At 39.9% G+C, this 26,588-nt stretch overlaps 1 protein-coding gene across 3 annotated transcripts in view; it reads right to left on the reverse strand.

Annotated features, from left to right (window-relative positions):
- The window catches only part of ITPR2 (inositol 1,4,5-trisphosphate receptor type 2), a 258,336-nt gene that overhangs the window by 115,427 nt on the left and 116,321 nt on the right, over positions 1 to 26,588 (reverse strand). For all 3 annotated transcript variants that reach the window (XM_071733154.1, XM_071733153.1, XM_071733155.1), the window contains 7 exons: positions 25,654 to 25,854; positions 21,024 to 21,275; positions 19,319 to 19,444; positions 13,963 to 14,091; positions 13,249 to 13,369; positions 2,726 to 2,916; positions 1,798 to 1,940 (listed from right to left, as the gene is read on the reverse strand). In XM_071733154.1, the coding sequence (XP_071589255.1) occupies positions 1,798 to 1,940; positions 2,726 to 2,916; positions 13,249 to 13,369; positions 13,963 to 14,091; positions 19,319 to 19,444; positions 21,024 to 21,275; positions 25,654 to 25,854 (1,163 nt within the window). The remainder of the gene's footprint in view (positions 1 to 1,797; positions 1,941 to 2,725; positions 2,917 to 13,248; positions 13,370 to 13,962; positions 14,092 to 19,318; positions 19,445 to 21,023; positions 21,276 to 25,653; positions 25,855 to 26,588) is intronic.

Here is a 26,588-nt window from a genome sequence, read left to right on the forward strand (position 1 = left end):
TTAGTTTATCTTTTCTGTGTATCCTTTCTGTAAAGGTAGCCACATATTTATTTTAACTTTTATTTAAAGGTAACCAATATTCACCATACATCTTACAAACTGTAAAAGCTACGATCTTGACACCTTCCAACCTTAATGACAATTGCACTTATTATATAATTAGAAAATGACATCCAGCTAAAAGGATCCCCAGAAACCTTACATGGAAGCACTCAGACATTTGGATGAAACATGACCATTGTTTACATTCACACAGAAAAATTACAAGACTTCTTCTAGTCAGAAAATGGCACATTTCTGACCACAACTAAGACTGTAATGGGAGTTCGGGTTTCAGTCTGCTTAGGGCAATACCAGAAGCAGTCTTTCTATCTCTGTGAAGATGAAGTCCTTGCACTGGTTCACTTAATTGCTGGATAAACGCTTGTGAAAAGAGAAGGGAGGAGGAAATCTGATGGCCTTGGACAGGTTGGGGTTTTTTTTCCAGAAGTATCAGTGGTGTAGTGGGTAGAACAGTATTCATCAAACTGTGGCCTGAGATGAGCATATAGCAAAGGCACTGTGGCCACTGATTTACACTGAAAGATGGCACCACTAATAGTTCTAAATCACAGACAGTCACCAAAAATACAGTTGGGAGGGATGATACTGCACCATGTATACCAGTGGTTCTTAACCCAACAGAACTGATCGTTTTTAGATGACTGCTTAGTGCATTAAAGCCACCATGGGCTCAGTGGAGATATCACACAGGACTTTCCCACTGCCACCTTCACCAATTTCATGAGCTGAGTCCAAAACAATGCAGCTCTGAGGCTTGCAGTAATAACAGTATTTCTAAAGAGTTATACCTTTATCTCAGGATTCTTGCATAGCTCTGTAAAGCATTCCTTTGCCATAGAAATTAATGAAATAAGCCAGAAAACTGTTTATTGCATTACATGGGGCAGTCCAGCAGCCCCTGCCTTGGTTTGATGCTGACTTTAAAAAGGAGTTTGGACAGAGGTGATGAGATGGGACAAGCTCCAAATTTAACTTAATTTTTTCAAATATACAAAGTATATTGTTATAACACTACCTCTGCAGAATATGCAAAATGCCAAGGAATCAGGAGAGCTGCCAAATGTGTTCATTTCTCCCAAGTAACCTCTGTTTAAATTATAGTTTCTCAAGGGCAGCATGGGCACCTCACTTGAGGACTAGTAAAAAAATTGCAAAACTCTCTTCCAATGCACAGAATTAAAATAGAATGTCTGCTAATTCATGACCAGGTAGGGATGGCAGTGAAATGTATTTCTAAAAGAGCCGTTGGCAGTTGAAAATAGAAGTCAAATTATTTATTTGTTTTAAAGCAAAAAAAAAAAAAAAAAAAAAAAAAAAAATTAGCCCTGAGCACCCCACCATGTCTCACTAAGGATTCTTGAAAATTCTACACTGGAAAGTCTATGGAAAATCTACATTTCTGCTGTACACTTGGAGAAACTTTATAGCAAATGTAGCCCATTAAGAAAAGAGAAGTAGGTTGAACCTGTCACAGTTTTAACAAGCTACTAACATTCAGTTTCTAGGAAGGCAAGGCAAGCAACCTCTTTCTCTTCTCCTTCTCCTCTCTGGACTCCTAAGCTGCTGGGAAACATAATATGTGCAGCACAAGCCTTCAATTTAAGCTTTCAGGATGAACTCAGACACCTATGTGCTTAAGTCACTGCTGAAAATCAGAGGTAAGTGCTGTTGAAAATTTTATCTCTCTGCCACCTTTTCCAATAAAGCAAGGAGGCCTTTCCTTACACCACTTACTTGGACATGAAAGCACCACATCTTATTCTGGCATCACTCCCCTCAGGAAAAAGAAGCTCTGGACTGTGCAGCACATCAACCAGCACTGAGAATTCAGCTTGCATCATGGGAGTGAACTGCTGCTCCAAGGAGGACACTACATCCTAGGGAAAAAGAAGAAAAATGGCATTCATAACTACTGTCTGGCCAAGAAAACTAGAAAGGGCATTACATGGAGTTGCACAATACTGTGCAATGGCCTCTTTGACCCACTCCCAACAGCCAGAAGAAAGACCCTGTGTCAACCCCAGTAAAGCAGCCTCATAACTTTCTTCATGCCCCTTCTAATGGAGAGGGAAGGTGCCCATTACCTTGCTGCAGTAATGCTCACGAAACATTTGGCAAGGGTCAAGATGAAGGCCTGCGAGAAGCACACTGCTTGTCATATGTGGTGTTACTGTATCACCTGAGGTGTTTCTTCCATGGTGTTAAGGCTCCATTCATCTGGGTGCTGCTGTTTTCTTATTTCATAAACCTCTAATGTCATTTAACTGCTATATGCACAAGGTGATCTCCACCCTGGTCCAGTGACACAAACCTGGCATAATGGCTCCTAAAAATCCCAGTACTTCCTCTGCAGCCAGAACAGGGCATATGACCATGAAAGGCAGAAAGGTTTGCCTTCTCTGCAGACCACTTTGGGGAAAAGAACACATTTCCTATTCCTCTCTATTGACTTATGTAGGAGCTGAATTCAGATTATTGATCACAAGGCCCTGTGTGTTGGCTTTACTTTGAACAAACATTAGAGAAGAGCTGAGGACTGCAAGGGTCACTGCAATCCAGCACTAAAAATGCAGTGAGTGTCTCTGGTGTTTCCCACATCTCACATGTATTAGATTAATGAAATAACCACAACTACCACCCAAGTAATTTGCTATTATTGTACCTGTAGTTTTTCTATTATATTCCTGTAATCCCAGGCAGGCCCACCAAGAGCTTCTTTAAAACGAGGTCCACTGCGGGCTGACATTCTCCACCCCATGGCTGCCCTCTGCACCATGTTGGAGTGACTCTTCATGAACAAGGTGTTGACCTGGCTGTCCAAATCCACTGGAATTGCAATCCCACGGTTCTTAGCTTTAACAAGAAGGAAAAAAAAAATTACTGCCAAAAATGTTAAAATCTTACCAAGATCATGGCATGCAAAATCCTGATACTCTTAAAGCTAAGGGGGAAGGAAATCTCATTCCAATGGGTTTTAAAATTAAGGATCAAAGCTTTAAGATGGTAGAAATCAGCCATAATCTAATTAAAAAAAAGAAAGCTTTACTGCTTTTAAATGGATGAGGATCATTTCCAGTATATCTTTTTATAGGCACAGATGTTTATTTTTTAAAACAGAATTTCTAATTTTACTAAGTTAAAAAATAAATCACATGCAGGTACATTAAAAAGAGTAACTAAAAAATATGTATTATTATTTCAACAGCTAGTTTTAATCAATTCAGAAATAAGTTCAAAATTTCTTCTTTCTAGTGGACATAGGCACATTTAGCCAATTTATCACAAGTGCAATTTGTTACTTTTTTGTGAAGACCTTGAGAAAGCAAGTGCATACAAATTAAACTTGAAAAAGGCTGTCTCCACTCTCCCTTTGTTTTTGTATACAGCCAGCGTTGTTAAGCCATGGGGTTCCTGGATGTCACTTCCATATAAACAAGTTAATAAACATGCAATAGTTTAACCTATAGTGGAAAAATACCAAACGAAACCAAAACAATAGTTTTAAAAAAAACTATTTTTTTTACACTTGAGGAGTGAAGTGACAAGAGAGAGAGTATCAGAGAGAGGAAAAAAATAAAAACAAAACAAAACCGAAGAAAGACTTGCACGGATCTTTATAGGGTATCTACTACTAAACTACTGCTGCATTCAGAACTGTCAGTTGCCAAGGAAGCTTGAAAGACAATTCTGGAAGGTATCTGCCCTCTCCTCTAGGAATAAGTTTGTGTTAGCTACATCTCTTCATTCCACTGGAGATCAGAGTGACAATCTCCAGTGGCTCAGCGTGAGTTGTCTGAAATTCAACAAATAAAAAAGAGGTCGATGCAGCAATATCTCTGTTTGAAATACTAGGTCACATTCCAGTGATTAGGCTTTGTACTCATTGTCATTTCACTTAATTTCCATGGCACAGTTTAAATTTAATCAAAACTTAGGAGTAAAATGGAAAAACAGTTCTAGATAATTTGCAATAATGACTAATAATAATAACAACTCATTTTTCAGTTTTCTGTATTGAAACACAGTGATTTTTTTAAAAAAAAAAGCACCTTAGTCCATGTTACAGTTCTGCACAGTGTTTCTCTGAGGCATTTCCCCACCATCCTGCACGAACGTGCACACTTTCCGCAGTGGGAGAAGGCACCAAAAATATTCCACCCTTCCCTCCCAGTTCTTAAAAACATATACAACTTTAAGTCCTGAACTTGTGAAGTCAACAGATGCCCTGCTTTGCTAAGCAGCCAATGCATCAAACCCCACAGCAGTACGTGCAAGCAGAGAGCCGGGCACACAGCTCTGATGAATGGAGGTTCATGTGCTGCCAAGCACAGTGAGTCACACATCCCAGGCAGAAACTCTCTCTTCCCCTAAATATTCCCCTAAATATTATATTGCAATGGCAGCATTTATTTATAAGCCTAAATTTGGCTGTGGCACCTCAACCCCCAGTCTCCCAGACTACAGCAACAGTGTCCTCATCCTTTAAGACAAGAGTGTCACTTGTGTCCTCATCCCTTTAATAGCTCCCACGGGTGCAGGACATCCTCCTTTCTTCTCACTCCAAGGTTGTGTCCTGATGCAGGCCTCCACCTGGGGATTAGGCTGTTTAACTGAGGTGGAAGACAGATCTCTTATTCTGTTTCTGGTGGGAACTTTCTTTTAAACAGTTTGCCATAGAGAATTAAAAAAAAAAATTAATTCTTAGGCCAAGATGGGAAGACACACTTCAGCAGCAGCAGGTGTACAGCAGTTTCCACACTGGTAATGGACTTTTCCTTTCCACTCTCTATTTGTTTTGAAGGCAAGGCTCTTGATTATCATGAGGAAAATACTGTGTATGGCTGGCTATTATTTCTAATGGCTGGTTTTTTCCATATTATTTGACTGGGTTGTTTTTCAAAACACATTTGCCCTGTTTTTGCTTACTTTATTACAGAAGTCCATTAAAGTTCTACCACTGTGGGTAGGGTGCTGCAGCCTATTAATCCAATTTATTGTGTCCTAATGTCAATCACCAGAATGTTATCAGACAGCGTTCACTTCTCAGTTAAGTGGTATGCATACAGAATCCTGAAATATCCAGAAATAAATTCAGCAATAGGGAGCATGCTGTTCAGAGGAAAATCCAGACTTCTGTAGTCCTATAGATGCCATTTGAAGTTAACAACTTCCATCAATGTCTGAGAAGCAGTCAAGGACTGTGATTGTTCAAAGAGCTGCAGCTAATTAAAACTATCACAAAGAAAACCAGAGAGAGAGGAAAAATTACTCCTTTGTTTTGAACAGTTCTTATATGTATAATTCCATTTGTAATTAAGATTTGTCTTGGTTGTCAAAGGGCACTGTTGAAATCTAAGCTATAAACAACGCCTTTGTCTTCTTATTTCTTTGCAGCTTGTAGAAAGTTTATCTTTCATTTGTTTCATATTTCATTATTTAAAACAACATGAAACATATTTTTACATTTTGGAAAGCTGATGAACAAATGTGAACATAAATATTTATTTTTAATTTAGGTGTTGTAGGCTGCTTTCCTCTTCAAAATGTGTCAATCTCCCTTAAAGTATCAACATAAAATATTTAAAAGCATGCTTATTCTTGTTCCACTTAGAAATACTTTTGGACAGCACTCAAACTTGCAAAGTAGGGTTAAAGCTGGTAGAAAAATGAGTCAAGAGGGGGTGAAATTCTCTTCCATCTGGCTAGTGAACTTTGGAAAAAATCATGCCACATTGCTGCATGTAAACTGATGCCACAGGTACCTAGTAGGATACCTACGACGATGGACTATAGGGTGGATTCAGGTAAGGTAAATTCTGCGTTGCAGTGCATGGTATAGCATAGCTTTATATACTACCCAATTCCTACCAAGGGCACCTTGCACCAGGCTAATTACACCCTGAATACACTACACTGGCTTGCCAGGGTCAGAGGGACCATGACAGGCTTGAGAGGTGGGCCCATGCCAACCTCATGAAGTTCAACAAGGCCACGTGCAAGGTCCTGCACCTGGGTTGGGGCAATCCCAAGCACAATTACAGGTCGGGTGGAGAATAGATTGAGAGAAGTCCTGAGGAAAAGGACTTGGAGGTTAATGAGAAGCTCGACGTGAGCTGCCAGTGTGTGCTTACGGCCCAGAAAGCCAACCACAACCTGGGCTACATCGAAAGAATTGTGGCCAGCAGGTTGAGGGGAGGGGATTCTCCCTTTCTACTCCACTCTCATGAGACCCTATGGGGAGTACTGTGTCCAGCTCTGGAGCCCCCAGCCTAGGAAGGGCATGGAACTGTTGGAGTGAATCCAGAAGAGAGCCACAAAGTTGATCAGAGGGCTGGAGCACCTCTCCTCTGAAGACAGGCTGAGAGAGTTGGAGTTGTTCAGCTGAGAGAAAAGAAGGTCCTGGGGAGACCTTATAGTGGCCTTGCAGTACCTGAAGGGAGCCCACAGGAAAGCTGGGGAGGGACTTTTTACAAGGGTGTGTAGTGACAGGGTGAGGGGGAACAGTTTCAGACTAGAAGAGGGTAGATTTAGGTTAGACATTAGAAAGAAATTCTGTAGTGTGAGAGTAGTGAGACACTGGAACAGGCTGCCCAGGGAAGCTGTGGATGTCTGCTCCCTGGAGGTGTTCAAGCCTAGGTTGAATGGGGCTTTGAGCAACCTGATATAGTGGAAGGTATCCCTGCCCATGGCAGGTGGGGTTGGAACTAGATGATCTTTAAGGCCCCTTCCAACTCAAACCTTTCTATGATTGTCAGAGGAAAGGCAATTTGCCAGGAAATCCTTTGCATGCCTAAATTCTCCATCTGCTGCTCACAATTATGCTATCAGCTATAGTCATAGTTGAGACAAGACTAACAAGCAAACAATAATAGTAAGCAACACAGTGATGCCACTGTGCTCAGTGCTGGTTGCTTGTGTGCATCCAGAACATCAGCAACTTTTCTCTCCTTCACTGCTTCAAGTATGAAAAAGTACTGAGACAGGGGCTCAAAAGAAAAAAGAAATATTAATGTCAAGAATCAAGTATCTAAAAATCAAGCTGCTCTGTACAAGTGAGCTGGACTCCACCAAAGCCCCAGGAACACAGCCCAGCTGCTAAGAGAAGGGCTGAAATGGGCTGAGCTGTATTTTTTTACATTACCTGCTTGTGGTTCCCTTCACAGAAAGACAGAAATTGGAAGTAAGAAGACCTGCTTCAGGATGCTTGCTGGAGCACTGTCCTTTCACTGTGCTGCCTACCAGAGTCTTAGGTTCAATTTAGGACTAAGAACTTCCAGGAAGTGGCCCGTGCCTGTAATTTTTCTTGGAAGCCCATTCTTCAGAGCAATCTGTCTAAAAAGGAAGCTTGCCATTCCCACCTATAATGCTCCCTAATTTTAAATTTCCCTCCATTAGTTTTTATAGTAGCTGCAGTAATAACAATATTCAGTGGCCTCACAGCTTCACACTTGGCACCAACCTAAACCATCCCTGGTGTGCGTTTTCCAAGGAACAGGCAGGAGTTTCACCCCTTAGAGAGCCTGAAGGAGAAGCATGGTGGGAAATTTGGGTCACAAAAAAGCCATAGCTGTACCTGGCTGTGAAGCCTTTACTCTCCCCACTGTTTACACCCCTCTGGTAGTTGCAGGCAGCTGTATCATTTCTCCCACACTTCCCAGCTGTCACTTAACGGAGCAATGCATATTTAGTTCAATTAATTTTGCTCCATAAATCAGTCCCTCCAGCTCCTTAATCATTTACTGACTGCTTAACAAAAGCATTTGGATGGAGAGACACTACTGCTAGCAACAGCAAGACTTTTTAAGGGAAATCAAAGCTTTGTGTAGAAAAGACACAAGCCTGCCAATCTTGTACCCTTCACCTAGATGTTTTGGTTTTTTTTTTCAACAGAAGATCTACACTAAAATATTTATCAGTCTGTAAAAAGATCATCATTGAATTTTTCTTGCAATTAGGGAAACACAAACAGTTAAAATAGAATAAAATATGTGCTTCATCTAAAATGTATTCTTCTTGCTGTCAAAAAAGCAACAACAGGATAATTATTTTATTTGAACTAAAAATTGAAAATGAAGGTCTAGCTTTTTATAAAATGAAAAAAAGATTTTAAAACTTCCCATTTAAGTGAAATAAAGTATTTTCGTGGCTGAAAGAATTGTTATTGGAAAGTTCACCTATCTGGATAATAAAATACACACAGTAGTTCCAAAGAAGGAATACAATGTAATCTAGACCTTATGTTTAATATTTCGTGTTTCTAATTTGTCAGGAAAAAGGAAAGGGCTTTAAAACAAATAAAAGCATGGTCAAGAAGCACTACAGAAGAGTTTCTGGATTCTGTACAAAGGGGTCAATATTGGTGAGCTGAAACTGAGGAACAAATACTCAGCTGGAAAGGACTTCACCACTCCTTCAGACCATCTAGCCCGCTGTTACAGGCAACTCATGTCCTCTGATATCTTTTGAAAAACATATTTTGCCCCATTTAAAAGGCAGCTTAGCTTTTCTTCCATCTGTTTTCCATCCATTTTCTCTTGGCCCACTGACCAAGGACACCCTTCCAAAGTTGGTTCAAAACCTCTGATCTACAATCTAAATTTATTTATTTGAAGCTTAGCATAATTTATGTCCAGGTGGTTTTAAGTTAGCACTGTCCTTTAGCTTAAATGTCTCTACTTTGTGACTATTCATCTCCATAAGTACTTATAAAGAGCAACAACTCAGGTTTTTGTTTAGCTAGACAAAACACATGGGGCTCCTCTAGACTGTTCTTGTAATGCAGTTCTGCTTTCCCCACCCATCACAGTAGTACTTCCTCTGTACTTGTTCCAGTTTGGAGCATATGAAATAGCAATCTTACAGGACTCACCTCTAGTTTTGTAGGATGGAAACAAGGATTGTCCTTTTGCACAGCATCTGGATTATAATCTGATAGTGACTAATGTAATTTGGCTTGCTAACAGATACTTTTTTTTTAAGGATCTGCCAAGAGAACTGTTCTAATAAAATAGAGGTTCCTATCTGCCACTGTTAACTCATCTGGGAAATTCCAGTCATTTCATTATTGGTGGTAATAGCACAGCCATGAAGATACTACATCCTCAGGATACACCCACAGTATTAAAAGGAAAGATGCAAATTAAAAAAAAAAAAAAAAGGAGAAAGCTAATGGATGTAACAGGGACAAGAGTATAATACAACTAGATTCAACCTCATAACACAGAAAAAACCTGATGATCAGAGGTGAAGATACAAGAATTGCCATTCAATTGAGAAGTGAAGACAGTTCTTTGCATGAGTCCTGAAACAGTGTTCAACCCTGGGAGAAAGTTCCTGCTGCAACACAATTGAAGATACACAGTCCATATCCTTAGTTGTGAGGACAGGTGATAAGCCCCAATTTTACCCTATGGAACAACAGTAGATGATTTAAAATGCAAAATTTGAGACTGTCCTCCATCATTCTCAGTCTTATAAAATCATTATAAAATGTAGGACCTCAGAGTGTTTTGGTAATTAATTAATTAATTCGCAATAAATTAAACAGTTAGATGCCTCAGTTCTTCCGCCTCCACAAGATCAGGGGACCTTTTAAACATTTTTCATGTTTAGCTCTTATATCACTGAGATGGAAATTGTTTTGATCATTCATTTTTGGACTAGGTTTTCAAGCAAAACCTCATTCCTCTATAACAACAGAGGAAACACAAAAATTACGTATGTATAAAGCATTAATTCTCATTACCATGAGAATCTGTTTCAGAAATCTGTATGATTAAGACACATTAATACATATATTACTTCCCAAGTGTTTCTATTCATGCCAGGTAGTCAAATGTTTACTGGACAATAAAAACCTGATGCATGTTGGTATTCCTGTGTTCCAGATCTCTTGGAGCCACAGAGGGTCTGCTGAAGAAGAGAAGCAAGACTATGTTTCTAGCTGAACTGGAGGCAAACAACTGCCTGGAGACAAAGCAGCAAGTGAAGCTTGAAAAGCTTATGAAGTTTTTCCCTAGTGGTCAAGTGGAGTTGAAGTACCAGGGTTGCAAGAAATTAGCTTCTGTAACATATCCTTTTGTTGACCTGGAAGATAATGCACATTCTCACAGTGCTCATAAGAAGACGGATATAATGATCTTAAGCTCTTGAGGCAATACTTAAATCCACCTGCCAGCAACAAACTAGTAAGCACTGAGCAGAATATATGTTGCTTAAAGTTGCTCTGCTCTTTTAAAGTGCATTATTGTATAGATCTTTGATATCTTGGGAAATCTGTGTATGATCTTTCTTCCTGCTGAGATTCATTTCTAAATCCAGGGCTAGGACACACAAAAAAAAAAAAAAAAAAAAAAAAAAATGTTTGTTCTTTCAACTCTATACTACATTTATTTTCCATCAAAAGTCTTTGGTCCCTGCTGTAAATCTGTCCAATACTCCCTCTCTCTGATATAGGCAAAATCTTTCTAGAGGTTTTTTTTTTAAACCCTGCTGAGAAACATGAAGGCCCTAACATTAAAGCTGTCAGACTCTCAAGTCAAAAAAAAAAGGAGTACTCACAGATGCCTAGCCAAAATCCAAACCTATTCCATATACACAGCCAGCAAAAGGCAAAAACAAAAAGGCTGCTCAGCTTGTAATACAGAAGAAACCTCTGCCTTCTCAAAGAGCAGCACCATTTTGTGTGGTGTAACATCTGATAGAGAAAGGCACCAGGCACACACAGTAATCACAAAAGGTGCTGGATTTTAAAAGCCATTTGCACCCCCAGCTGGAGCAGTTTTCCCAAAGCTTTCAGCAGAGCAGGCCTGCTCAATTAGCCCCAGAAAGCCACATTTGGCTCTGTGCCTAAAAATAGCGAGTGTCACCGATGGTTAAAAATCTCTTGCCAAATAAATCTCTTGTTTGTTAAAAACTTTACTTCTTCTCTGTATAACTTGCTCTTTGGGGAAATCCCCCTCACCTGCTCCTTTGTACTCCCTTTCTGCCAAGTTTCTGTCATAATATTTCTGTCAAAATAAAACGTCAAATAAAAATGTGTGGAGATTTGCTAACAGAACACAATGCAATTTTACCATGCTTGATACTGGTATTAGGGATGAATCCTCAAACAGTTATTATTATATGGGCAAGAAAATTGGCAATTTGCATGCTAAGTTGTGCTTTCAGAGGGCTGCTCTGAGGCTGCCAGACCTCTGGCACCCCCAGGTGATGCCAGGACTCCCTGCACTGCTGCCACTGCAGGTGGCTGGAAGGTCCCAGAGGAGGGCATGAGGTGATGCCCTTCACCAGCATCTCAGCTCCACTCTGCCACACCTGAGCGTGCCCAGGGCACAGCTGGGGTCCCATGGGTGGGAAGGAAGAGCAGGGAGAAGGTTGGATCTGTAGGACAGCACAAGGGCATACTTTTTACAAAAAAACCCCATAAAACATCTCTGCGAAACAGGAAAAGAAATGAAAGGGAGAAAATTAGAGCAGAGGTAGAAATTAAATTCACCCAACAGGGAACCAAGTTATGCACCTGATGAAAACTGCAGACATCAGCCATGCCTTGCATTCAGGCTTGCCCCTTGGCTCCCCCAGGAACAAGAGGCACCCAGAAGATTCCCTACTGAAGGCTGCCAGCCCTTTCACGTGATGGTGAACCCCATTAGGGGACCCATGCTTCCCCTGTCAGGCAGCTGTGGGGATGAGAGTCTGGCTTGGCTGTCCCAGCACCAGGCTTAAATGTCCCCAAATACCCTCATCTTGGTATGGTAACACAGTGACCCCTCTGAACTTGAATTTGATTTTAGGTGCAGCACTACAGAAATTTAGACAACGAGCTCTCTAGAAGATACACAGAGCATGCTCAACCTCAAAAACACTCTCACCTCCCCTATTTTTCCCCCTTTCCCCAGATTCCCAAAGGAAGTAATTTACTGATGGCTCTTTACAGAATGGCCAAAGAGCAGAGACATGTTAAACACACAAACAAGAATTTGTAGGGCTAGAGCTTTATTTGAGACTGTGGCAGCTGTAGCATAAAGGAAATAAAATGTCTTCAACTTCCAAAGTTCTCTTCCCAGATGGATCCATAATTAAAACATAATTTGCACAACAAGTAAAACAATTGAAGGCTGCCAAGTTTTTAGGTAACTGCTTACTCTCATTCACACGAAAAGTTAATGAGATGTTTTGGCTAAAATGTTAAATGATACTTCTCTAAAGCTATTCTGAAATCTAAATTTTGAGTGGTTACCATGCCACAGATGCTGCAGATGGTTAAGGGACCTTTTCATATTGCTTTATTATTTATTAAAACTTTCTAAAATTGCATCAACAATAGAGTTTATCCTGTTTCTGTATATCTCTGCCTCTACTGAGTTTTCATTTACACTGAGCAGAACCTTATTCTAATTAGAACAACTGACTTTTAGAAACTACATTGAATAACCTTTTTTTCTTTCACAGAAGCAGACTTGAAAATGGTATTCACAGAAACTTAAGAATGAACCTTAGCTATATACTGGTGAAGAATCTTTTTTATTTTAGGGAAAGAAGCTTTAAACCTTCCACATTTAAATAGTATTTGTATTTATTTGAAAGCATGGAACTCATCAGCTGCCCTGAGGACCAAATTTGGTACCAGTGCAAAGCAGTATTCCCCTGACATGGCTAATTGTGTAACAGCAGTAAAGGAGTTGGCCTGATGGAGAGGACTAAGCAGGGAAGCTGTGTAATGTCATAAGTGTGGCTTCCCAAGTCCCTGATGGGACAAGATATGAACAAGCCCAGGCCTATGGCTGACTATAACAAATGCATCTCCCAGGAAAAGGGGAAAAATGATGGGTGCTCTTCAGTGCACAACTGGAATGCACTGCTGCTTTAAACAGCATTGTGCAAGTGCAGCCCAACACAACTAGAAATACCCAGGCTTTCTCATAGCTTATGTTGTGTTTAATATGATAACTTGCTTGATGTTCAATCACCACCCCTTTAGCAAACATCTCCCTGACAGATTTTACCTGACAACCCTATCTTATGGGACAGATTTGAATGGGTTATAAAAGAAGCAAGAATTTAGCCTCAGCAAGTGAGACTTCTGAAATAACCACTGTCACAACCAAGTCAAATTAAAAACTGCTCAACCTGACTGATCTTAAAAACCAGAGACTATTAATTAAAGTACAACCCGGCACCTACCCACTTCAGCCAAAGTCTTGATACATGACTCCACAGAGGCTTTCTGCGTTGGGTTTGGCCAGGTACAGTTGTAAATTCTAAAAGCAGACTGCAGCAGCTGAATAAAAACAGGCTGGTGTGTCTGAAAGCAAAAAGATAAACATGGAACTTTGCCTTTTAGAATCTCCTCACAACTGCCCTCAGGTTTGACACAACATAAGCCACAAGCAAAGGGTATTCAGCTTCTAGACTCAAGTTCAACTCCGTTAGATTCTCTTTGCTCTTCAGGATTGGAGGGAACAGAAATCAATGCTGCACCCCTAAAAAAGCCAAATCATGCTATTTTTCTTCAAATCACCAATGGTATCAAGCAAATACCATAGAGAGCAAAAGAACAGAGTTTTCCCAGTTCTCAGGTATAAGTCCTTTTTGCCATAGGATGCAGCATTTTTTTCATTCAAATACAAAGCCAGACCATTAGTCTGGAAGGAGAGCCCCTCCAAAGAATTCATAAGAGCCAGAAGTAAATCTGACCATATTAAGCTTTCTACTGGTTCAGAGCTGGGAGTGGTAAAAATTAAGAGGGTATTAAAGAGGAATTAAGCTGCTAGCCAGTGGCATGAGAGAGGACAGAGAAATAAAGGGAGGGTGCAAAGATACATCATTCCTATCTGGGAAGCAGAAGAAATCATTAGCGGCCTGAATTACATATTTGTTGGTGTCTCCTTTCCTTACCTGGAGGCTGGTGCTGTTATCTGAAAATGGTGAATTGAAGAAGCCACTCACAATGCTCATTACAGGCTCAGTGACATATTTCTCCAGAGATGTGTCTGCATGTTTACGATCTGTGGTTGTGTTACAAACCTTCAGGGAAGAAGGAGGAAACAGTAAGATTTAGTTCTTTTAAATAAGCAAACTTCACTATTTTGTACTTATTACAACACATATAATATTTCTTTTGAATACAAAACCAATTTTTTTTAATATAAAATCTGAGATAACTATGTTAGACTTCAAGCTGTATTTGTAATAGCTTATCTTTCTTCTTGGAGGTCCACATTGTCTTTTTAATACCCTACTCTTTTGAACCAGCTCTTTCTGGCTGGCTGTCTAGTTTTTCCCACACCCCGAAAAAAAAAAGTCCCCCTAGATGAGCACATTGCATACCACTTTCACATTTAAACAGATTCAAGAAGAAGGGCTTTTCCTCTCATTGTGAGACCAGGTGAAAGAGGCTTTAGAGACAGATGAGACACAAACATTCAAATTCTCTCCACAATCAGTCACCACCAATGGGTGGTGAAGGTGCAGCTAATTTGCAAGAAAAAAAAGTTAAAAAAAGAGAAAGAAAGGAAATAGCATAGTCAATACCAACAGCCTTTAGGACTGTAAACTGTAAGACAGGCAGCATTACTTAGGAGAGCCACATGGGGAAAATAGGGAAGACAAGCTAAAGACAATAAAAGAGGAGAATGGGTGGGACTGGGACAACTCTGGAGCACAGAAGAATGATTAAACGGTTGGAGAATATGGGAAGAACTGTACAAAAGATTCCTGAAGACACCCTTTGGTACAACACTAAAAGTTTGTTACTGCATACAGATGTCAAGCTCAAAGAAAGGAAAAAAATGACTGGGGTGGATTGCATCCTTCAGTATTTCTTTATTTCTTTTCAGTTTTTGATGTTGAAAAGACTCATGTTGACTTTGCAAATGTCAGTGTAAACAGTACTAAAGGGAGTCTACAGAGAGCCAAACACAGCAAGAAAGGCAAGACTGGACAAATAAGGAGTACAGACTATAGTCATAGTACTTCTTTAGCATCCTTTAAATAAGCAGTTCTAATCATGTTTAACAAGAAATTAAAGTCAAAACTGTTCTCTCTGTCACCTATGCAAGCCACAGACAAATGTAATGTTCTAGGAAATCGATGCAAAAACAAAATTTATTTTGCATACAGACTTTTGGGGTAGACCTCTCATTCCTACCTGAGCATTTAAACCACAATCATCAGCATGAGTGGTACATACTTAGCATTACATTGCTTTATGGATGGGCAACTGAAGTCCAGAGAAGCTGAGTGAAATTCTTAAGGTGACAGAGAAAAGTTGATGACAGAAGCAGAAAGACAATGCATAGCACCTGAATCTCACACAGGGCAAACATTCTCTCTAATTACACACTGCCACTGTCACACTTGGACACTTCAAGACAGCAATTTCACCAGGAGTGTTGTAAGGAAGGCTACTGACATGACATCCAAAAGCACCCATGCTCAGGGGAAGATACAGGTCACAGGAACACAAAAGCATTTTGTGCATAACACACAAACACTGTCATATGGTAGGCAGAGGAATAACCAAGGATAACTTGAGACCTACAGAAATAAGATGTCTTCAGGAACTTTGCTTGTCTGCTTTTCTAAAATGTGTCAGATAAACAAGTTGTGCCTCCAGATGGTAAATTTTTTATCACCCCAGGAAAGGAAAGGTTTTGGCCAGAGAAGCAACAGTGGCTAAACTGAAATAGCAAACTCTCTAGCCCTTCAGTTTTGGGAAAAGTATGACACCACCACCCCAAGTCTTCAGATTCAGTTAATAACCAAAAGTGTTTTCTTTCCTTTAATAAATAAATAAATAAATCAATCACAGAACTAAAAACTTCTTGAAGTTCTTCTGCTTTTAATTAATATGCATGCCAGTTTTGGCTGGAACCAGTAGCTCTGAGGCTCAGCACTTGGAATCCCAATGGGAAGACAGGGAGCTGTGTAGTGCTTGCATGGTGAATTCAGAAATCACCAAAACTAAATTCCAAAATGCTTTTAAGCTTTCCCCTTCGCTGGTCTGAAAAGCAGAGCCATATGTGGGGATGCCACTCTGATCCAACAGTAGTCTGAAAAATTCCCAGAGCAGAAGGAATTCAGAAATCCTCTCATTTCGTCTTATCCCTTTACCCTTTGGGAACTGAAAAACGTTTCCCTGTGGAAGAAAAAAACCTGAAATGCATGAAATGGAGATAAGGATTGAGAAAGCAGTGTTTAAAAACCCCTTAAGAGGCTTTGGGACCAAAACTCAAATGAATAATACTTCAAAATTTCTGCAAAGAAAGCCAGGATGACTTTACTGCTGTCAGATCCTGGCTCTCTCTTTAATCCTGCTCAGACTACAGCTGCTAATTTTACAGGCTGGCCCACATGGAGGAAAGGGAAGCCTCTCCTTCAGCAGCACCCACTTTGCTCAGTGCAGTGCTTTAAGTCATACATGGGAGAAAGTAGGTTGGCAGAAACTGGAGAAACAGGGTTTCTGCAGAAGCAGGGTGTCTGCAGAAGCAGGGTGTCTGCAGAAACAGGGTGTCTGTAGAAGGAGGGTGTCTGTAGAAGGAGGGTGTCTGTACAAGCAGGGTGTCTGCAGAAGCAGGGTGTCTGCAGAAGCAGGGTGTCTGTACAAGCAGGGTGTCTGTACAAGCAGGGTGTCTGCAGAAGCAGGGTGTCTGTACAAGCAGGGTGTCTGTAGAAGCAGGGTGTCTGTAGAAGCAGGGTGTCTGTACAAGCAGGGTGTCTGTAGAAGCAGGGTGTCTGCAGAAGCAGGGTGTCTGTAGAAGCAGGGTGTCTGTAGAAGCAGGGTGTCTGCAGAAGCAGGGTGTCTGTACAAGCAGGGTGTCTGTAGAAGCAGGGTGTCTTTGAAAGCACAACTGCTTTTGGCAAACTGAATTTATACATGGATCTGCTTCATGCCTGCTTTGCAGTGCAGCACGTTGTTGAAAGAGAATGACAGTCAGGGACTAAATATTTCCTTCCTAGATCCAGAAACAGATTTTTAAAAATGGGTACTCTTACTCTCTCCTTTTTCAATTTTTTTTTTTAACAAAAAACAGGAAAGAATCCAACCTCAGGATAAGACTCTCCATCATTCACCTGAGCACTCCTTAATAAGAGACTCAAGCTCTCAAACTCACCCACTGACAGGCATTTGTAGCAGCTAAAAGAAAAGCACTTCCCCCCTTCCCCCACACAAAAGCAAGTCTTTTGGCTCACTGGAACACAGAGGATCAAAGGACTCTTTTTCTAAATGCTTTGAAAGCTATTGTAACACATTTCATGAGGCTGACAGCGTTCTAACTGTCCTGATAGCTACATAGCACTGATGTATTTATAATATGTGGGCTCTGCCTGGGCCCCAAAAAACCAAACCTGAACAAATACACTCAAGAACCTGGAAGATATGGCTACCCACAGGGACCTGGCTGAAAGGCAGAGCAGGCCAGAGTACTTTTGGCATGTTTTTTTAGTTCTTTTAGCCATTAACCAGGAAATAAAAAGGACTAATGAGACACCTGCCCTGAGGGCTTTGCAGAAGAGCAAAATAAACCTGCATTTTGCCATTCGGTGCCAAGAGCACACACTCACACAAAATACCACATTAAAAATACACTCACTCTTCACCTCAGAAGACCCAGAGTCTTAATTTCTGATACGAGAAGGGTGTATGAAAAAAAGCTCAGTGGTCATTAGCATCAGGACAACTCTACATCATTTGGCACAGTGCAGTTTATCTCCAGGCTCAGGACAGGAACTGTGGTCAGAGACCTCTTTCTACATTCCTGCTTCTAGCCCAAGGACAAAGAAAATTGGTCACATTCAAGGACTGGGGAGGGTACTCTGTTTGGAGGGTCAGGGCCTGGACCTGTCAGGAAAGGGTAACCCAGAAAGGGAAATAAACACTAGAAAACATTTTCTGGGGTAAAACCAGCAAGGTTAAAAATTACAGTCCCCCTCCAGGGAGGTTTCTCATCTTGATTTTCAAACAACCTTGGTTTGCCCAAAAAGGGTTTTAACATAGAAAATGACCACAAAGACAAGACAAAAAGCAGGAAAATAAGGTTTGTAGAGGTTTCATTAGGGCTGAAAACGGCTACCACAAAAAAAAAAAAAAAAAAAAAAAGAGCACAATCATCCCTGAATTAACTTGTTTCTAGGAAAAAAAAATCCCAGTAACAAGTTCTCTCTTTCAAAGAGAAATTAACAGGTCCCTGTGCCTATCATATAGCATAAGTCTTTGCATGCATTCTTCTTTCAGCCATTATTCATGGTATTTTCTCCCAACAGTTTTCAAATAAATGATTTTGTGTAACACTATTACTCTGGGGTAAGAAGTCTATGGCAAAACTGAATTGAGATTCTTTTACCTTTTTTTAAAAAAAAATTCAACAAAATGAAAAATACAAGCAGTAAGAAGTTAAGGATTATAAAATACAATGGACCATGGACTGAGAAAAGACAGGCATGCACCATGACAGCATGCTCCAAAATACTGTGCAACATCAAGGATCAAATACAGTCCTCCAGCCACCAAAACCCTGTGGTTCTCCTTTGAGAGCAGAGAGAGCAATTCCATTAGTTGTTTTTAATATTAGACTCTTACAAGAAGGATTACCCACTAGAAAAGGATATGTAATGTAAGCTGTAATCATTATGTCACACTAGCTTTGCCTCATGGCTCTACTATTGTCTTTTGTCATTCCAGAAGTCGTAAGATTTCCCATGTTTTCTACCTCCAAAATAGCAGGGAATGGAAACTTAATTCAACTGGTAATGACACCATGATGCTCACTAGGGTCCACAGGAATGGAATGCCTAGGGCACTAACTGTGCCCCATCACCATGCAGCCTATAGCTTATATATGAATTACTACTCTGAAAGGCCATAGCTCTACACCTGCCTTTTGCATCAGTGGTGAGAATGCAATGACAGCAGAAGACAAAAACAGGGCAAAGTGAGATTAAAGAAAGAGCATGAAGCCCAAGAATTTATTGATCTCACTCTACTAACAGAGTAAAGCAAGTTACAGATGTGGTCATTATTTTTTTCTCTTTAAAAGCAGAAAGAAGAATCATAGAATGGTTAAGCTTGGAAGTAGCCCTTAAAGGTCATCTAGCTCAACTCCCCTGCCATGGCCAGAGACACCTCCCACTAGATCAGGTTGCTCAGAGTCCTGTCCAACAGGGATGGAAGCCCCAGGGATGGGGCTTCTATCACCTCTCTGGGTAACCTGAATATATGAGTATAGAGTAACATTGAACTCATGAAGCTTACCCTTGCCATATCAACAAGGAAGTTCTCAAATAACTTCCAAATGTGGTTACTGGCATAAATTTCTTTCATTTCCACTTCAGTGTCCACGTAACAGTGGTTAACAAAATTAACATAGGCAATTTTCACCTGCAGGAACCACAAAAACACAAACAATATGCAGTGAAACAGTTGTTTTTTACTATTAACATACTGTTTTCTATCTGCAAAAATAACGAACAATAAAGATGATCTTTTAAGTACTAACAAACACTAATAACAGTCATAAAGCATATGTTCAGTTCTGAAGACTTAAGAAGAAGCATGGCAACAAACCCATTAATGTACTTAGTAAAAGATCACATGAAGAAAAATGGAACAGTTTTGTAAACATTCTTACTCTAACAAATAAACCCCCACAAAACAAGCTAATAATAACTCTGATATTTAAATGATACTAAGATTACATGGGACTGGCTCCAAAGCTAGGAGCTGTCAAAATGCAGGACACCTGTGTGCTTGCTGGTTAACTGCTGTGGTTTGATGCCTTGTGACAGACTTGTCAAGTATTTTTAAAAAAATGGTTTTCGCAGAACTGGGACTGCAGTCCCTACATTAACACAATCCTAACACAGTGCTTGCACTTGAGGTGGATGTAAGTTGAATCTAAATGGAAGAGAAAGGTTGTGCAGGGCTGGGACTGCAGTCACAGAAGCACAGGGCTAAACAGGAGGACTGCAGTCTCACTCCTCTCCCACATTACAAGACTGCAGGTGCACACCATAAAAATGGATATCCCGTGCCTGAAATGTATAGATGAAATATGAGCATACTCAGATATGCTGCAAATCTCTTGTCAAGGTCAAAGTAGAGGAGATAGTTGTGTATACTTAATGCAGTCAGGAGAAAACTCATCAGGCTTTCAGATAGCATTTGTTTGGGTTTTTCTTAATTAGAATCTGCTGAAATTAATGTTAGGAGGAACTTTCCAGCCAATAAAACATTTCTCTTTTTAAGAAAAGACTCAGTTCATCACAAGGGGGCTTTTTCATGGCACAGAGAGGGAATCTTTACCCATGCAGATCCCAGTTCAGTTGAACATTTTTCTACCACCATAGCTACAGAAATCCATTTGAAAGATACATAGGGCCAGAGTAAGCTCTTCGCAAAGACTGTGAAAAGCTTTCTTTTCATCACATCAGGTTTGGTGCAAACAGACATTCCCCTTCTAATCAGCATGAGGTATCACAGTCTTACTGAACCAGAACTGTGCCTTGATATACAATGAATAAAAATATTGGGTGGACTGTAATTGAATTTAATGAAACTAGACTTCACCCAAAATTCCCACTGACTTCATCACGGCCTGAATGTTACCTATTATTTCCAACAATTTCAGGTAGTGGCAAAATGCTGGCTTGACAAACTACTGACCTGAGGCTTTGCAGCTACAGCCAGAAGTTATCAGAGCACTGAACCCTGATAGTGGCTGGATGAAGCCAGGAAAACAAAAGAAGGTGTCTGTCCCAAAAATCTGACAACTAAAGCACAAGGGACAAGGAATTTTCTAAGAAAATACTGGCTATCCTTTCTCACTTACCTAAACAAATGCCATCTCTTTCCAGCCTGTTTTCTGTGCAAATATTCAACATGTCAGTACGTTACAAACATCAAAAGATTTTCCGAGTTTCTGAAAGTGATGTCTTTTTCCTCATTCAGTGAATCTTACCTCAGGTATGCAGTCATCATGGGTCACTACTCTCACTATATCATCCAGAGGCAGGAGTGAATTGCACTTGATCTCTGTATATACATTCTTTCCCTCTGTACAAGCTGCGAGCAGTTCCACCAGCGTGACGTGGTACGCTAAGGGCCCGCTCTCGTCTGCTCGATCTCGCTCTGAACACATCATTTGGAGCAGGACTGGGAAGGATGCTCTGTCATTGTAGAATATCAACACATCTTCACCTCCATTTATCAGCTGTAAAAGATGCCAAAAAAATTTTTAGCATCCTACAGTGCAGTCATTTTGGACTCAATGGTCTTAAAGGTCTTTTCCAACCTAAACGATTCTATTGTTTTTCCTTCATTTCTTATTTTGTTCTACCTTTAAGTATGCAAAGACTCTCTAGTGAAAATAAAAAACAAACACAAACATCTGATGTGGTTTACTGAACACACACTTCAGAACAATATCCAAGGCAAACTTCTGCTCTTATATACACTAGTGCAACCCTGGAATAACCTGCCTGGGAGTGAACTAATGCAAGGTGATTTTGAAGTTTAATTTCTTTGTAGCTCTGTGTTTACCTAAGGCAGTATGTCATCATTATTATTCCTCCAATCTCAATGTTTGTTTGAAGTTAATTCATTACTTTCACTTCCTATTGTGAGGCCAGGATGCATTATTATCCCTGTTTTATAGACAGACACATGAGGTGGAGAAAGATTAAATCTTAAAGATTAAATCTTCCATGTTAAATCTTCCTCACATAAAAAGCTCACTCAGAATTGCACAAACTTTTTCTGTGCCTTGCTCAGCATCGGTAACAAAGAACGATTCTTCCCAACCTCTGTAAATTTGGCAGGTGGGTCTTGACACTGTCAGTGTCATGCCAGCATTTCCATCAAACAGAGCTGGTATATGTGATAGGTATTTGATTTTGCTACAAGTGCATTGCTCATCTTAAGAGGATCCAGGGTGCAGGTGGATGTTGGCAGTCCCAGCCCAGCAGATCTCACAGAAAAATTTTGCTCTAACTGTGATTTAATTCCCCCCTAATACACCGACTATACCTACTGCCAGCACTGCTCTGTGAGCCTGAGTTGAGCTGGGCCAGGGCAGTAATCTTGTCTTCTCTCCATCACTTTCCTTTTAAACATAATGCACTCTCAATGTGGAAGAAAATAAGCTCCTGTGAACTCTGCCCAGTACAGAATACACCTTGGCAGCACAACAGCCATACGTATCCTGTGAATGAGGCACTGGACATATCCAAGTCTATATGTGACATGAAATCCAGCTTACTGAATGGAAAGGGAGAAATAAAGGTTGGTGCAGCTATTGAGAAATGGGAAAGCAGCAAGAGCAGGAATGAACATCAGTCTCCCAGAGGAACCAGGGAGTATGAAAATTCAAGAAACATTTCATTCTATTTTCCAGGTTTCAACATTTTAAATTTATTTAACATTTCATTTACAGATTTTCTTATTTTGTTTTCCCTGTTTTTTGATTATTCTCACTTTGACAATTCAGTAGAGTGAATTGTGAATTCAGTCTTTCCTGCAGTTTCTCATTTTAAAATTTTTCTACTCATGACTTTTCAAAATAGTAATTTTTTGGTCAATCCACAGTACAGGAAAAAAGTTTCTGAAAGGACAAAGTATTGGAATGGAGGAATGAGACAGCACAGTGACCAAGACATCAGTAATTTCATTGCACTCAGTGGCAAAAAAAAGGGAAAGTATGAGTATTCAGAATGCTGGAAAATTGACCTTACTTTTTAATACTGATGTCTGGAATACTATGCTTTAGGACATTTAACATACAAAATAATAAACTCCACACCAAGCCATCTGGGAAAGTACATGCTCTGTCACTTCCTATTAAGTTGTTCACCACATTCCCACTGTTATTTTCCACTTGTGTACATTTTTCACAGAGGGAAGACAACACTTTCCAGGTTCCCCTAGAGTTACACTATTATATCAAATCCAGATCTAATCTGTACCGGTATTGCTTGACATTTTATCATATTAAGTCAAACTGACCCCTCATCCTTTCATGTATTTATTACTGATGAATGAGGAAGCAATACAAGGAGACAGTGAACTTGTGAAACATGATGCTACCTGGCATGCTTACTGTATATTGACTGTGAGGAATCCCCTAACTAAAGGAGACATTGTGTCAGCACAAGAAGAGCCAAGGGGGAACACAAGGTAATAATCATAAATGCAAGAACAAAGATGTCACCCCCCTTCCCCCAGATAATGCTCTTTTAAATGTCATTTGCTTAAGGCATCCAAACATTGATTCATGCAGAGAAAATTATGTCCCATTAAAAGCAGAAAGGAAGTACCCAGTGTTGGCCAGAGTTCTCACTGAACATCATGAGCTCAGTGATAGAAAAAAAACCAAAACCCCAAACAAAAACAAACAGACAAAAAAACCACTCAGCAATTAAAAACCTCAGAAGCACTTTCTCCTCAGAAGCACTTTTTTCCACTAAAGCATATTTTCAATGAGTTAAGAAATCTATGGAAATATAATGAAAACAGTATCAGAGCAGCTGTTGACGCTCTGTGATGTTTCACTCCAGAATACTACAGATAATAGAAGACTCTGCTGCTGCATTGAGCTGGTTCAGAAGTAAATTCAGCTTTTCCTCTTGTAATAATGTTTTCACTGATAGGCTATGTTCTTCTGGGAACCTCAAAGCATGTTTGCAGTGAGAAAAAGTGCCCTAAGGAGCCCTTCAGGTCAGTAAACATTACTGGTACTCTGCAGACATGGGGACCAAGGATATGAGAGCAATTGAATAAGCCAGATGGGGAGTGTTCAACATATTTGATGGAAGTACTGTTTCATAACAGTGCTTCTTCATCTGTATGCACTTTCTAAACCATGTAAATATGATCAATTTATCCCTTACTCCCAGTGAACATGAATAAGCTACAATCCTAAAAGAAATAAGAAAAGAAAATATGTCCGGGCATGCTGTACACTCTCATGTCTTGTGGTAAATTGTTGAGATGCCCTATCTGGAGGCACAGAAAAAGCTACACCACATGTTTAAGGTCACAAAGTACATCTCAGTGATCTCCTGAGAAACTCTCCTGACTCCATGGCAACTTCCAACCATATGGCTACACTGTTCCCTTTATATTGGTTTTCTATTCTATGTCCTAGGTGTTTTTACCCTAGGAGGGGTGTTGGACTTGATGATCTTCTGAGGTCCCTTCCAACCCCCAGAATTCTGTGCTTCAGTGAAATTTCACTGTTAGCACCCCTTTATAATAAATCATAATTACTTACCTATAACTTCCTCCTTTTTAAAAAACAGATCATAATCTTACCCATTTTCATCAAAATAAGGGTCCCCCCTCAATTCCCGCAGGACTCATGATGTAAATGTCACATCCAAGTTCATTGTGATTTTCATCATGCTGACAGATTGAAAATGCAGTATGACATTCTTTCTGCTAGTTTATATCAATATATAACGTATTTAAATTGAGAAAAATCTAAAAAAAAATGTTTTTTAAGAAGAATTGTTTTTTTACAAGAAGCTGTGGTGGAAGAGAAAAATTCTCAAAGCACACAGCCACAAGAACTGCTTGAATTATGTAAATCAAAGGCTTGTAATTGATATTACATGTTAAAACACTTGCCAGTCAAATTGAAAAGGTTGAGGTAGATTCCATTAAAGGTTATCCATGTAGGCTGAACCTTTATTTTCTTAATTAGAAGTTTTTCCTCTTTGTTGCCGTGGAGCATAATTTCAGCAGGGCTTAGTTTTATTCATACTACAGTTAAAGCTTATCTATTTTCTTTCTGAATATGTCTCTCTCTCTCTCTCAAAAAAAAAGCACTTTGTAAAGAAAAATGTTCCTTGGATCCTACCTGGACTTTTCACTGTATTCAACTTTACACTCACTGATTAATCTTATTTAATTTACCATAATTATAGCTAAATGCACAAGTGTCAGCAAGTTGAAAACTTCATTTATCCTGCACACTATATATTCTCATAACCTGACTGGCATTAAGTTTTTTCTTTGTAACTTGATTGGCATAAAGATCTGTCCTCAAACCACTCTGTGGAATTCACTGGTTGGTTTAAACTAGAGTAGGCTCTACTGACTTGCAGAAATGCTCTGGAACAAAATAAACAAAATCAGAAACTACTACCTAGAATTGTTATTTGTTTACATGCTAAAAAAATGGTCTACAACACTATTTAGACAAATCCATCGAGGTAAGAGCTTCTTATATGGCAAAACTATGCCACAATATGCCAAGTTTGATGTGTAAACGGGATCCTAAATTACAGTACAGGAAAATTAAGGTTTATGTAACTCCAAAATTTCCATGGTACATCATCTACAAATAGACATCTCTGTATCACCATGCTAACACTCATGTTTTCTTTCTAGTAGTTATACAGATGGCCTTACAAAATTAAACTCCCAAATATGTCTGCTAAAATATTCAATATTTGTGACATGATTTAAAATTTCAAAGTGATGATGCCATTACATACCACTGGTATCCAAAGCAGAAAAAGCAAGCTGAAAATAGAGTGTTAGAAAGTTAAAAATCACTCAAGTGATTAACATATGAACCCTTCACTTACCTCTGTCATTACCATATCCTGACATTTTTTCACATATTTGCCATCTGCTTTCACAATGGTCTGCAGGAAACGCAGATACTCAACGTGACGGCCATGGGTCTCAATGCAGTGCACAAAGTGCTGCACCACTCTTTCACTGATTTCATTACACAGCAGGTAATTATTCATGAAGATGTGCCTCATGGTTTCAGCTTCCAGGAGCTAGTGATTAAAATCAAAACAGCCTCGTGTGAAAAGCAGAATTGTTTTGAGATGGAAAGATTCACAAGCCACCAGGCTTGAGAAAGGCATATGGGTAAAGGGAAAGGGGGAAAGTCAGTTCAGGCTGAGGGAGCTGGGGTTGTTCAGCCTGGAGAAAAGAAGGCTCCAAAGAGACCTAATGGGCACCTTCCAGTACCTAAAAGGGACCTACAGGAAGACTGGAGAGGGACAGCTTGCAAGGGCTTGTAGTGATAGGATGAGGGGCAATGGTTTTAAATTAGAGAAGAGTAGATTTAGATTGGACGTTAGGAAAAAAATTGTCTATCATGAGGATAGTGAGAAATGGAACAGGTTGCCCAGGGAGATACTTGAGGCTCCCTCCTTGGAGATATTCAAGGTGAGGCTTGATGAGGCTCTAAGCAAGCTTATCTAGTTGAGGGTGTCCCTGCTTAATGCCAGGGGGCTGGACTAGATGAGCTTTAGAGGTCCCTTCCAACCCAAATTATTCGATGAAAATCCAATGTGCAGCAGCCCAGTGATTAACCAGTGAGTGCCCTTAGGGTCTAGCTTTCTCTTACAATGGTATTTCTTCACACTATCCTATGAGTACAAAATGGTCCTTAAGTGGACATAAACAGAACTTGTGCACATGTGCAAGGTGAAGATACACCTACATATACTCTGCTACTAGAGCATGCTGTAGGGATTTTGGGATACAAGACAACTGAGACCAC

Source organism: Heliangelus exortis, chromosome 1 (genome assembly GCF_036169615.1).
Source record: "Heliangelus exortis chromosome 1, bHelExo1.hap1, whole genome shotgun sequence".
Classification (NCBI taxonomy): domain Eukaryota; kingdom Metazoa; phylum Chordata; class Aves; order Apodiformes; family Trochilidae; genus Heliangelus; species Heliangelus exortis.